Source organism: Dioscorea cayenensis, chromosome 6 (genome assembly GCF_009730915.1).
Source record: "Dioscorea cayenensis subsp. rotundata cultivar TDr96_F1 chromosome 6, TDr96_F1_v2_PseudoChromosome.rev07_lg8_w22 25.fasta, whole genome shotgun sequence".
In the NCBI taxonomy this organism is placed as follows: domain Eukaryota; kingdom Viridiplantae; phylum Streptophyta; class Magnoliopsida; order Dioscoreales; family Dioscoreaceae; genus Dioscorea; species Dioscorea cayenensis.
In genome coordinates, this window is record NC_052476.1 from 171,105 (window position 1) to 185,138 (window position 14,034).

Genomic DNA, 14,034 nt, shown 5'->3' on the forward strand with positions numbered 1-14,034 from the left:
CTACAAAATTTAAATTAAAATTTTAATTGTGAAATTATAATTTATACCAATTTGCCTGCAATTTTGAGTTTTTGAATTCATGTGAATGTTAAAAAATAAATAAATAAATAAATAAATAAATTCTAGGAGATATTTATCATTTGTAGGGTTCATAATATCTCATTCCGTTTGGTTTTATGGATCAACGACGAAAGACAAAAATTACACACAAAAATTTGGCTGAAGTATTGCATATGAAAATTCAAAATAAAAAGTTATAAAATATCTTCTTTTTGTTTTTCTCTCGTCAATTTTTCACATAGAGATAAAAAAAATAAAATAGATAGCAATTTCTTTTCCTTCTAGAGGTTAATTCAAAATGATTGGTTTATCCATATTATTAAGAAAAAATAAAAATAATAAAGTGATAATTTATCCAAGAAAATAGGGGGTTATTTTTAAAAAGCAATTATAATCTCACAAGGTATATGCCTTTATTTATTAGTACTCCTATTTTTTTTTTTTTAATTTCTCCTTTTAAAAATACAACATATGCTTCCAAATTCAGAATTCAGCCCCCAAATGTTATATAAATAAATAAATAAAAGCAAAATGGAGAAACCCCCAAATTACATTTTTTTAAAAAAACAAAAATAAAAAATAAAAAGGGGACAAAAGTCCTCATCCACTACTCACTCTTTCCAATCTCACAACTTTCCTCTCTTCGCATCTCCCGCCATCGCGTCTCCCACTCACTCACTATACGCACACATCTCTCCCTCTTTGCGGCATTCTCTCAAACACCTTCAATGCTCCTCTTCATCCTCTCCACCATCTCCCTCCTCTCCCTCTCCAACTCCGTCTCCGCCTCCGCCTCATGCTCCTCCCACGCTTGCCAGGTTCGCCGTCTTCTCCTCTCCTCTTTGATCCCAGATTTGCTCCCAATTTCTCTCTTTCTCGAGCTCTTGATCTTCTTTGCAGCTACTCGACCCGTGCTCTTCCTCCGATGACTGCGCTGCGGGTCTCTACTGCGGTGTTTGCCCTGCTGATGGCCATTCCCAACCCTCCTGCATCCGCGCGCTGGCTTACAACCCTGCCTCCTTTGTAAACCCTAACTGTTGATGCTTTCTGTTCTTTTTTGTTGTCTTTGTTCTTGATTCTTAGTGTTTCTTTTGATGATTTAGGTTAAGGGCTTGCCTTTCAATCGGTATACTTGGTTGGTGACCCATAATTCCTTCTCCATTGTTGATGAACCCTCGTTCACTGGCGTTCAGCGGGTCACCTTTTACAATCAAGAAGATAGCGTCACTAACCAGCTCAGGGCAATGCACTTACTTGATTTGTAGTGCTGTTTTTGGATTTTTGAGATTTTGATGTGGTTTTTGTTGATGTTTAGAATTGTTTTTAACTTTTTCTGATTTGGTTTTGGTTGGTTTTTGTAGAATGGAGTTAGGGGATTGATGCTGGACATGTATGATTTTGAGGATGATATCTGGCTCTGCCATTCATTCCAAGGCCAGTGCTACAACTTCACTGCATTTGTATGTTGCTTTTCCTCTTCTTTCTCCATTCATAATTCAAATAGAATTCTTGAAGATATTGATACGGATTGATTGGCGGGAAGTGAAGAGAAGAGTGCTTAAGGGGATTAATAATTTGTATTTGATGTAAGGAACCTGCAATCAACACTTTAAAGGAGGTTGAGGCATTCTTGAGTGAGAACCCTTCTGAGATTGTGACTATTATTATTGAAGATTATGTGCATGCTCCAAAAGGGTTGACGAAGCTGTTCACAAATGCTGGTTTGCTTAAGTACTGGTATCCGGTGTCGGAGATGCCCACAAATGGCAAAGATTGGCCTAGTGTGACAGATATGGTGGCAAAAAACCGCAGGCTTCTTGTGTTTACTTCCATTGCTTCAAAGGAGGCTGATGAAGGAATTGCATACCAGTGGAGATACATGGTGGAGAATGAACGTAAGTTTTTTGAAAGTTTCAGTTGCCAAACCATTTAATTCATCTTGCAATAGCTTCATTCACCTCTTCTCACACTTTATGTGCTTTGCCTCTGTATTCTGTAGAGTGATTGTTGTCATGTTATTCATTGCATATCAAGGATGTGTTTGCTATATCTGCTTATGTGAAATTGTCAGAGTGTACCTGTATAACATCATCACTGGTTGCTTGACTTGAATGCATTCTCAGTATCTGTTAGACACTTGAAATAGAATATTGATTCCATTCGGCAACGAATATAGAAATAACCCGACACAGAAACATAGTGCTTTCTGCTGATAGTCAGAGCAAATGGATAGTATAAGGCCTTGTTTGCATGTATTCAGAAATTTTTTGAGGCAGTGGTAAAAATGCTTACCTCATATCTAGTTTTGCCATGGTGGCAGAGCCTCATGACAAGCTTCAAGCAAGTGAAATGTTGAATTAACAGTTAGTCTATGTCAGGTAAGCAAATCTAGAATAATGATTGCGAGAAGCCTGATTTTATCCAAGATACCTTATTATGTGCACATTAAAGTTTAGAAACAAGTTCTATTTCAAGTATCTGTTAGACACTTGAAATAGAATATTGATTCCATTCGGCAACGAATATAGAAATAACCCGACACAGAAACATAGTGCTTTCTGCTGATAGTCAGAGAAAATGGATAGTATAAGGCCTTGTTTGCATGTATTCAGAAATTTTTTGAGGCAGTGGTAAAAATGCTTACCTCATATCTAGTTTTGCTATGGTGGCAGAGCCTCATGACAAGCTTCAAGCAAGTGAAATGTTGAATTAACAGTTAGTCTATGTCAGGTAAGCAAATCTAGAATAATGATTGCAAGAAGCCTGATTTTATCCAAGATACCTTATTATGTGCACATTAAAGTTTAGAAACAAGTTCCAGCTGGACAATTACTTGCGTTTGCTACAAAGCAGATGGAGTAGCTGTACCCACTCCACAACCCTAGATGCTTATTCCAGTTGGACTATTTCAACTCCTATATTTCTCCATTTTCCCCATCAAACCAAAATTTGACCCCTTTTTTTTTTCTATCAGACTTGAGCTGGAATGGAACTTGAATAATCATCACACTTAATTCTGTCATTGGAACTTGAGCTTATATTTACTTTCTCCGTCTGTTTCCTAAGAAAAGTATAAGAGACTGTTCTTTGACTTAGCAATTAGAGCTCCTTTTAGTTCTATATCACAGCCCAGATATGTAATCAGTCCTTAACACCTGTAACCTATTTTCTTCTCTTAATGCTCCTGTCTTTTGGAGGATAGTGATTGATTTGGAAATCGTAGTATTTTTCCTTTTTTTTTTTCCATGAATCCTTAGCCTCATTCTTGAAAGTTGTCATTCCTTGTGTTGGACAATTGTTATTGACCCATCCGTGTAGGATGTATCCGAAATTTTGAGGCGTACGTAGATTTGGGAGATTGGTGCAATGCAAAACTACCACACCGTCTTCTCACCAGTTTATTGTATCAAGCTTATAGGATACATGCTGTACACTGTTGGCAAAATTACGAAACAATACAAGTCAAACAGGGATCCTATAACCATGCTCTGAAAAAAAGCATAATAAAAGATTCTGCCGCCTAGCCTAAAATATACAAGGTATACATGGGTACATGATGCAAGCCTATGGGCTATGTACGGTGGTCAAGTGCAGCATGACAACATGGTATGGGAACATTCAATAAGGTGTCCTCTGGTAACTGAAAAATGGTACTTCATCTTAAATGAGAGACATCATTTATTAGAAAGGTATAGAAAAATGCAGCTCTTATGCCTTCATCATTTTCCTTGAAGGCACATTACCAAGTACAAGATTTGCATATCTATGGTAAATAGCTTTGTTAGATATATTAATGATTACTGAGAAGATTTTGTGAAGTATTGGAGTTGGTTGTCAGTCTTTTTATTTGATGGAAAATATGCAGCAAGAACTGACAAATTGTTAGTTTGCGTACTAGGAAAACCATAAAACACAGGAGTAGAAAATGGAAGGATTCTTATGAAAAACAATGAGAAATTTTTGTAGTTTTGGTTTCATGTGAAGAAGTGCATCTTTAAAGTTCCCCCTCCTATGTTATTTAGATTTCTTGGGTGATTGGGGGATTCAAGGATGTATTATCAGAGGTCTGTTGTGGAAAGTGGTCTTTTTAGAAGTTTGCGATGGTATGATTTAAGTAGTTCCAAAATGTGATGCTTCTTTCTTCTTCCCTTCTTTTTTTAAATAAGGAAAATGGCAGAGCTATGAAGTACTATTTGATTCCAAAGGTGATTGGCGAACAAAATCTCTCTGGAGAACATGGAATAACTTATTATGATATTAGCGTAGTAACTAAAATGGAATGCTTGGTTTATGTTCTGTGTTGGATATGATTCGAAAGGAGAAGATATCTATTAGTGGGGTAGAATATGATGTAGTGGTAAAGTCACAAATCAAGTTTGATTGACAAAAGTTGATGATATTGAGTTATTTAAGAAAGTGCACAAAAAAGGAAAATTAAAACAACGATAATGTCATTTCAGAAACACAGTAATCAGAGCCTAGAATGTAGTTGTTGACATGAAAGAATGCCATTTTCTTGGTTTGCAAAACTTTAATCATTCTTAGGAGCACATTCTTGTAGTTAATTTCGATAGTGGTACTCTAATTGTGATTATTGAAGAGTTTTTTTTTTTTAATTGTTTAAATACAGCATTTGTTCTGGGATTTGGCTGTATAGCTCATATGGGTTCCTTTTTTTTTCAAAATGTTCAATATGACTCCTATGTTTTGATGAAATTATTGACCCTGTCACTGAGTCAACATACATATTGATATACATGGTTTTTAAAATTTGTCTACATATGTGCTGTTGAGTGAGAAGAGAGAATATTTTATCAACACTTATGATTTTCTCTCAAAATATTTTACAAGACACTTTTTTTCGATCACTTATTTTCTCTCACTATGCACTCACTCCCACTCTTAGATGCCTACGTAGCTCACTTGCTTGCTTCCTGGCTTCAAACCTTCATCTATTTATACAAGCTAAAGGCGGTGATGAGAAGCTTCAAGTATGTCGGTGCTTTAAGGCGGTGGGAAGTTTCTCTCATGTTGGCACACATTTTGAGACCCATGCACAAAGGTGGTGATGATTATCTAGAAGCCAAAGGTGATGGTTTCATTACCCCCCTAGCACCAACTTATTATGTATTGATGATCTACTGAGTATTCCGAGTTGTGATCGTATATTTTCAAATCTCTTTGTACTGAGCCTTTTTGTGAAGATGTCAGCGATTTGTTCTTCTGTTGGTGTCAGCTTCATTTGAATCTCCCCGTGTAGGACCTTCTCTCTTAAGAAGTGGTAGTGTACCTCAATGTGCTTGGTCCTAGTGTGGAACATAGGATTCTTTGCCAAACATATCACCGACCTGTTGTCGTAGTGAAGTGTTATTGATAAAGATCTCTTAGTAGTTGTACTAGCCACGTGCTTTCTTGTGTTGCCATGGCTGATGCTCTGTACTCAGCTAATGTTGTTGAGAGGGACATGGTAGGTTGTCTCTTGCTACACCATGATACTGCTCTTGATCCTAAGTTGAAGATGTAGTCTGTTGTCGGTCGCCTCATATCACAGTCTGCAGCATAGTCGGCGTCGCAACAACCAGTCACTTTGCACTCTCCATCCTTGTGATATTAAAATACCATAGTCCAAAGTACCTTTCAAGTATCGGAGTATCCGTTGAACTGCTTCCAAATGCGGCTTCTTTGGACTTTGCATGTAGCGGCTTGCTACTCCAAATGCATATGCCAAGTTAGGTTGAGTAAGAGTTAAATAGATAAAGCTACCTATCAGATGTCGGTACATCTGTGTATCTTCTAGGTCCAGCACGAAACTTGACGTTTGGCTCCATTGGTGTTCAGTGGTTTGCATTCTAGCATCCCATATGTTTCTAGAAGATCCTTTGTGTACTTTTGTTGACAAAGGAGTATATCTTCCTTTGTCTTTTCAACCTCGACCCCTAGAAAGTGATTTAATTCCCCAAGCCCCTTCATCTGGAACTGGACTGATAGATTGTCTATTGTTTGTTGGATTTCTTCTATGAGATCTCGAGTCCAAATGAGGTCATCAACATACATTAGGACTATCACTATCTTTCCTCTGGTATGTTTGATGAATAGGCTCGAATATGATGCTGTCAACTTGTAGCCATTTTGTACAAGGAATTTTGCAATTTTTCTTTACCATGCCCTTGGAGCTTGCTTCAATCCATATAATGCCTTCTTGAGGTTGCACACGTACTCTGGATGAACTTTACTCTCAAAACCTTGTGATTGATCCATGGTGATGTCTTGATCAAGGCTTCCATATAAGAAGGCATTCTTTACATCCATTTGCCAGAGCTTCTAGCAACTAGAGCTAGTAATGCTCGCATTGTTGTTATTTTTGCTATTGGACTAAACGTCTCATTGTAGTCTAGTCCATACTGTTGTGAGAACCCTCGTGCTACTAGCCTGGCCTTGTATTTTTCAATGGATCCATCTGTTGTCTTTACCTTGTATACCCAGTTGCATGAGATTGACTTTACTCCTGCTAGTTTAGGTATCAAATCCCATGTTTGGTTTTGTTTGAGAGATGTCATTTCCTCTTCCATTGCTTTTCCTCATTTATCACTTTTGGCTGCTTCTTGATAGGTTGCAGGCTCTTCAATTGAGTTCTCTACGATCAGTGCAGCATTTGCATATTTTGGGTTGGGATGCCTTACTCTTGATGATCTTCTTAATAGTGGAGACATTTCTTCTAGTAGTTGTGGGAACTTTTCTTCCGTTTCTTCGTGAACTCCAGGCTTCCATGGGTGATGCAGCGGTATACTTGAACCCGTTGATTCGCCTTCGAATGCCAGTAACAAGTTGTCCAAACCTTGTTGATTAAAGATAGCCAGGAATTGGGAAGAGTAAAATCTTATTACTCAAGAAAATGATGATCACAAAACTCTTTTTCTCTTGCCCGTGGGCTTACAATAAATAGGCGAAAATAGCAATAAGAAAGGAGAATTTGAAAATTTACCAAAAATGGTAAATTCTCAAATATCAGCAAGAAATAAAAGGTTTTAACAAAATAAAGACTATTGCCACAAACGGCTTACTAATCAGAGATTTCTAGCCTAAGATATAATGAAATCAAATCTTTCCTAAAATGGCAAAATTGCTGTTTTCGAGGCCAAGATGATGGAATTCGGCCGAAAACTGGCATGGCTCACAAGCAAATTTAGTGACTTGTGCTCGTTGACCCGTTTTCCTTCAAGTGAGACCCTTAAAAATAAAAAATCCACTGCTTGAAAAATTACCAGAATATCCTTGTTAGGCCATGTCCCATTTGTCCAGAAAGACAGGCTTGCTCCTCAATACGCCCCACATCAATGGGTCTTCACCTTTGACGATCTTGGAGTTTCATCTTCTTTAGGCGCCACATCTTTTTAATCTACTTGATCTTGTATCCTTTCTTCATTCTTTGCCCTAAGATCTCTTGTATTTGGTTGAACTAAGTATTCAGATGGCCACCACGCTGAGGCTTTGTTAAAGACAACATTTCTTGATGTATAGATGCCCCTGGTTATTGGATCACAACATCTCCATCCTTTACGTTCATCGTTATAGCCAACAAAGATATATCGTACCGCCTTCTTATCCAACTTGGTTATGAGGTGATCAGGTACAAAGACGTAACACATACACACCCAAACACTTTGATGTGCCCTACTATGGGTTTCTCCAATAATTTTTGGAATGGAAAGACAAAACCCGTCTTTTCTTGAGGTATCCAGTTGATGATATGGGCTGCCATTTTCATGCATTTTGCACAGAATCTCCCTAGAACATTCTTGGCGCGCAGCATTCTTTGGCATACTTCTACAATATGCCTGTTCTTTCTTTCAACTACGCCATTTTGCTGTGGAGTGTTGGGGCAGGTTAGTTGCCTTCGAATCTTCTGCTTCTTCAAATAGACATCAAACTCTTGAGATATATACGCTTTTCCATTGTCGATACGAAGGCACCGTACCTTCTTGGTGAGTTCACTCTCCACCTTCTCCTTGAACTCTTTAAACTTGGAGAATGCTTCAGATTTTTCTTTCATGAAGAATACCTATACGTACCTTGAGAAGTCATCGATGAAGGTCACCATATATTTGGTACCACTTATAGATGCGTGTTTGACTGGGCCAAATACGTCAGAGCGTACCAGCTCCAAAGGCTCCTTAGCTTTATATTTAGATTGTTGGAAGGGAAGTTGATGAGACTTACCGAATTGGCAGCTAGTGCAAATTGTGTCTGTCCGTACTTCTATATTGGACAAACCTTTGACCATTGATTTCTCGACCATCACCTTCAACTTATGGTAGCTCATATGCCCTAGTCGTGCATGCCAGAGATTAGACATTTCGCTTTTTCAAGTCTTGTCCATATAAGTTGACTCTGCTGACTCACATAGAACGACTCCAATTTCCGGCCTTTCATTATTGGCGTGCCTGATGCATTTATGTTGCAGTACACCTTTACCTCTTGAAGACCGAATAACACATAGTTTCCTTGTGTCGTCAATTTCACATCTGACAGCACATTCTTCTTTATGCCAAGAACATGATAGACTTTTTGTAGTTGGATTTGTTCCGGACTAAATCGGTGAGAGATTATTGTCTTACAGACATGAGTGATATACAACTTAGAATTATAGCGCTGGCTTCCTTTGTACTTCTCTAGGTCTTCTAATTTCTTGATGTCACCGGTCATGTGGTTTAAGCAACCGTAGTCAATGATCCAGTCATTCTCATAATTGACTCTCCTTGTTACTTCTGTTAGAGCAACTTCTTGCTTTTGTTCTTGCTTCTCCACTTCGGTGGTTACCATTGCAAATGCTGCTTCAGTATCCCGCTCATCTTCACTACCATCTTTGGTGTAGCAGCCTCCCTGATATACTCCAACAACTCATCTTTAACAACCGTTTTAAGAACATGCATCGCCTTACCGGCCTTGATACGCCATTTTCGCAGAGCCTCATTTTCTTTTGATTTCTCTGTGGCCAGTGCCTTTTTTCTTCTTGACTTTGGTGTCATCCGCAACATCTGATTGCGTTACTTCTTCAATAGTAACATTTGGCGGAGTCATCTCTGATCCGCCTAGGACCTTCCACAGGTCTTGTCCTTGCAGATAGAACTCTATTTAGGCCGTTCAATTTATATAATTATGATTATTTAATTTCTTTGGTGCACTAGTTGTATCTGCAAAATCCTTGTTGTATCTGGGTTGCCCAACATCCAGCAAGCCTTCACTACCCTTGTGCACAACCGACAACTCTTCCGGCAGAATGCCAATACTCGGCTACTTCAATTGGCGGACTGCCGGTACCATGCAGCGACGGTTGTTGTTGATTGTGGCTGAACCAACCCGATAACCTGGCTCTGATACCATAATTGTTGAGTGAGAAGAGTGAATATTTTATTAACACTATTTTGATTTTCTCTCAAAATATTTTATAAGATAGCCTTTCTTTCAATCATTTATTTTCTCTCACTATGCACTCATTCACTCTTGGATGCCTACATAGCTCACTTGCTTGCTTCCTGGCTTCAAGCCTTCACCTATTTATACAAGCTAAAGGCGGTGATAGTATGTTGGTGCTTTAAGGCGGTGGTAAGTTTCTTTCATGCTGGCACACATTTCAACAACCATGCACAAAGGCGGTGCTGATTTTCTAGAAGCCAAAGGCGGTGGTTTCATGTGCATTTGACACATCTACTTAAAAAAAAAAACAAAAACATATTGAGTGTTACACACAGACACACATAATCAAAAGAAAAATATATCAGTTAATAAATATGGTATGTATTTCAATTGGTATATTGACTCAACAACAAGGATGACAATGAACAATTTCATTAAAGCTCGAGCATTGTGTTGAGCATTTTGAAAATACAGGGATTACATAGAATATTATGATAAAATATGGGGATGAATGGGGCATAGACGGAGAAATTGTTGAACCCTATAAAAGGTCATGGGAGATTGTGGGTTAGTTTGCTGATGAAGCTTTTGTTTGACACAATTTTCCAAATGACCAAAATATTATTTGTAACCATTTTATTAAAGGAATGTGGACCTGTGGTGTGTGTTAATTTTGGAACTATGTGTAACACTACACTGTAGTTTGTTTGTTTTTTTTTTAAATTCTTCTGTGTCTGCGTTGTGGTGGTGATAGAGTAGATAAACCACTAAACTTTATCTGGGCTGGGCTCCAACTTTTGCCCATATTCAACCATTTCCACTTCTAGAATAATTTGTGATCATATTTTTAAATTTAGTACATCAAGTAACACTTATTTTTGGAACCATATGTAATCAATAGGTTCTTAAGCCAGCAGAAAGGATCAGTTGCAAGATACTTTTGCGTTACTTAAGTTTACCACATGAACCAATAATTATAAATACAAACTCCCCATGGAATTGAAAATTAAAAGTTTTTGCCATGAATTATTACTATGTGTGGTATGAACACCAAGAAGACCTAGTAGCCCACTTATGTGGTAGCCCTTTTTCCTTGTTGTCTTCTCATGTTCTCGGGTAACATGTGATCAAACTATCTCCAAGGACAAGAGTTGATTATTTCAGGCAGTGGGAGGGTGATAAGTGTTAGATACTCAATAGAGTTGAAGCAGATATCTTATCATTAATAAGCAACCTTGGTTTAACACCAAGTGTGGTTTATCATGGATGAATTGTACACACATTCTGTAGGATCTATTCTAAATCAAGTTAGAATGAAAATGTGCCGATGTTTGTAGCTTTTGTAATCTGATATATATATGAGAGAAATAGACATGGTATCAGCTTAGAGATGCCTGCATTACTCAGGGCTCATGTGTTGTAGACATTGTCTTAAGTCAAAACTATGAAGAAATTTAGGCATAAATTGCCTTAAATTTCTTAGTCAACCAGATGTAGAGTTGCATGTCCACATCTTTCGCTTCCATTGCTATCCTCCTTTTCTTGTTAAATCTCACATGCAATTTACGTCCTTGAGCATGATATGACTGATTGATTTAACTCAAGCCTATCCATATTTGCATTGGAGAACATGTTTGCTTATGGTGCTTGCATCCATTTCTGTATCACTTTTTGTATCTTCTATGTGTTTGCAGGCATTCATTAAATAGTGCATGACTGAATATTAACTCAAAAAGCATAGATTTTAATTAAGTTAATGTCTTTTAAATACTTTCAGCCGGAGATCCAGGCATTGCGCCAGGCTCATGTTCAAATAGGAAAGAGTCACAGGCACTCAATTCAAGATATGCATCACTATTTCTACAGAACTACTTCCCTACTATCCCTGTGCAAAATGAAGCCTGCAAAGAGCACTCTGTCGGACTTGCTGAGTTGGTTGGTGACTGTTATAAAGCAGCTGGAAATTTGATGCCAAATTTTCTTGCAGTGAACTTCTACATGGTACTATTGGATCGCCCATTTGCAAAAAAAAAAACAGTATGTAAATAGTTCAGTGAACTAATTAAACAACTTCTGTTTGTTGCAGAGGAGTGACGGTGGTGGTGTTTTTGACGTCCAAGACAAAATAAATGGGCTAAATCTTTGTGGGTGCAACACAATCACAGCCTGCCAGGTTAGATTCAAAATAAAGAGAAGATTAAATTATGCCTAATTTGAACCAGAGCTTGCAAAGTTTCAAATTTCATTATCATTCTCCTTAATGCGAAACGTCAATATATATATATATATATATATAATTTTTCATCATGAAAACTATCTTTTGTTGACATTGTTTAACATAAATTTCTGATCTCTCACAGCTTGGAGCACCCATGGGAGTCTGCAAGAATCCTGAACCATCTAATCGAACTCCAGCAGTTATAGGGGGAAGCTATTCCGGTTATGTACAATTGTCTGGATGTACATCCCAGATCCATTTACCCAGTCAATTGGTAAACAAAATGTTATATTCTCTGCTGATTTTACTGCTCCTCTTGTAATCAAGATCATTGACTTTGTTTTTCCTTGTTACTGCCCATTGCTTTATTCATTTTCTTTTCCAAGAGTATAACCAGTGACTATTGATATTCTGAAAGGGGCAAGTGACCTTAGAGGAAATACAAATTTAGGTATGAATGCCAAATACCATTATTGTTCTAACTAGTTCAGTTGTAGGACTTAGTGTAATATGTCATCATGTGTTGTTCTACGATCTTGTTGTCCATTAATTTTCTATTTTTTAACTATTATTCTCTCCTTAGGGTTTGTCGACATCCTATGATTAGAAGATAGTTGTTGCCGAAAATCATAGATTTGTCCTTTTAGATCTACTTCTTTATTCCAGGACCAAAGATCCACTCCTCACAAACATTTTTTAATTTTTTAGTTGCAAACTCAAATGCATTGTCCTGAACATAGTCCATCAAGAAACATATGCAAGTGTATTTCTTAATTTCGGTTTTTCCCTTGGATTCCTGGTGTGCTAATTTGTTTAATCCTGTGTACCTTTTAGTGAAGTACTATTATTACTGTCATTATGTACTGCTTATTATACTCTCTCTCTCTCTCTCTCTCTCTCTCTCTCTCTCTCTTTGATAGTACCACTGTTATATTCCTCAAATCATCCACTAAGTTTCACAGTACCAATAATTTGTCTTCCTATATCAGATGAATTTTTTTCCTTTATTTTATTTACTCAATTAGTGATTGAACTGTGCACATAACTCTTAATGGAAAGCCAAATTATTGCTGACCAAACTCTGTGAAGCCAATAATGTTACTCTAAATTTATCATGCATCCTTATGAATGTTGCATTTGTGTGTATTTACTGCAGTAATTATCTCTTTCTTGCCAAACATTTTTGAGTGATTTTTAACTGTAAAATGAAACTATGTTACACCAAATAGATATTGTGTTAAACCAAAACTTGCACTTGCCTTATACAGCCTCGTAGATTTAAGATTCTGTTTGTTTTATGTAATTATTGGTTTTGTAGGGGTATATGTATAAAACCCCTTATTTTTAAGTGATGAACTAGGAACTCCACCTGGGTGTGACCCTACTCCCAAATTCAAATATGAATTTTATTGGTTTTTTAATTTTTTATAAAAAAACATTAGGCTGTGTTTGATTACATCTTGAAAAATGGGTGGGAAAAATTTTTTTTATGAAATATTTTTTCAGAAAACAAAAAAATGGTTGTTTGATTGGTATTGTTTTCTAAAATTTTTTTTTCAAATTGCCCCTCAATTTATTTTTTCAAATAACCCCTCAGTTTTTTATGGAAAAATTTTCTTTGGGTTGGGAGAAGAAAATTTTTCTACAAATTTGAGGAAAAAGTGATCACATGACCAGTTTGGTGATCAAATAGCCCATTTAACTAGAAAATTCTTGATGAAAAATTCTTTTATAGAAAAAATGTCAATCAAACACAACTTAAATATGGTTAAGAAAATAATCCAATCAAAAAAGCCTAGTGACATAAACATCCACTCTAGCATGTGCCTATCTCACGTGCAAGTAACATAACATACTTTTCTTTGGTTAGTTATGTACATTTGCATTACTTTCACATAATAAATCATTAGTTATATCTCTTTCTTTCTCTGTCTTCTATTATTAGAAATGTTTAAGTTATTTGCACATATACTATCAGATTCTCTCCAAATTATCTCCCTAATATTTGATTGAAGACATTGAATACCATATATATATATATATATATGTATATATATTATATAGTGATTGGTGTTTATAAATTGGCTTGAAATTGGAAACTCCTCAACACTTAAAACATTTTTGGCATAATGTTCTAAACGGTCCTTTCTCATTACAATCTAAACTAATACTGTTTTCTCAACTGAAAGCATCCAACACACCTTTCATTAAAATGACATACATTCAATTCTATTTGTCAACCAAAAAAAAAATGTTTAATTGTTATTTTCCATCTATAGTTATTTTCAGGGAATCATAATAATGTATTTATATGAAGAAAGTCTTAGTTGATTAATTATGAA

General features: G+C 36.6%; 1 protein-coding gene across 1 annotated transcript; it reads left to right on the forward strand.

Moving 5' to 3' along the window:
• Nucleotides 1–682: 682 nt before the first annotated feature.
• Nucleotides 683–12,466, forward strand: LOC120263912 (PI-PLC X domain-containing protein At5g67130). The gene is made up of 8 exons (XM_039271890.1): nucleotides 683–878; nucleotides 961–1,083; nucleotides 1,164–1,301; nucleotides 1,422–1,520; nucleotides 1,652–1,955; nucleotides 11,252–11,475; nucleotides 11,561–11,647; nucleotides 11,835–12,466. Exons 1-8 carry the CDS (start codon nucleotides 789–791, stop codon nucleotides 12,012–12,014), a joined length of 1,245 nt encoding a protein of 414 aa, XP_039127824.1. The 5' UTR covers nucleotides 683–788; the 3' UTR covers nucleotides 12,015–12,466.
• The last annotated feature ends 1,568 nt before the right edge of the window (nucleotides 12,467–14,034 follow it).

What these genes read in the sequence shown, in the direction of transcription:
- LOC120263912 (XM_039271890.1), top strand. Translation starts at nt 789, where the DNA reads ATGCTCCTCTTCATCCTCTCCACCATCTCCCTCCTCTCCCTCTCCAAC. An exon ending in GCTCCTCCCACGCTTGCCAG is followed by an intron (nt 879 to 960) that starts GTTCGCCGTCTT and finishes TCTTCTTTGCAG; the next exon opens with CTACTCGACCCGTGCTCTTC. An exon ending in ACACAATCACAGCCTGCCAG is followed by an intron (nt 11,648 to 11,834) that starts GTTAGATTCAAA and finishes GATCTCTCACAG; the next exon opens with CTTGGAGCACCCATGGGAGT.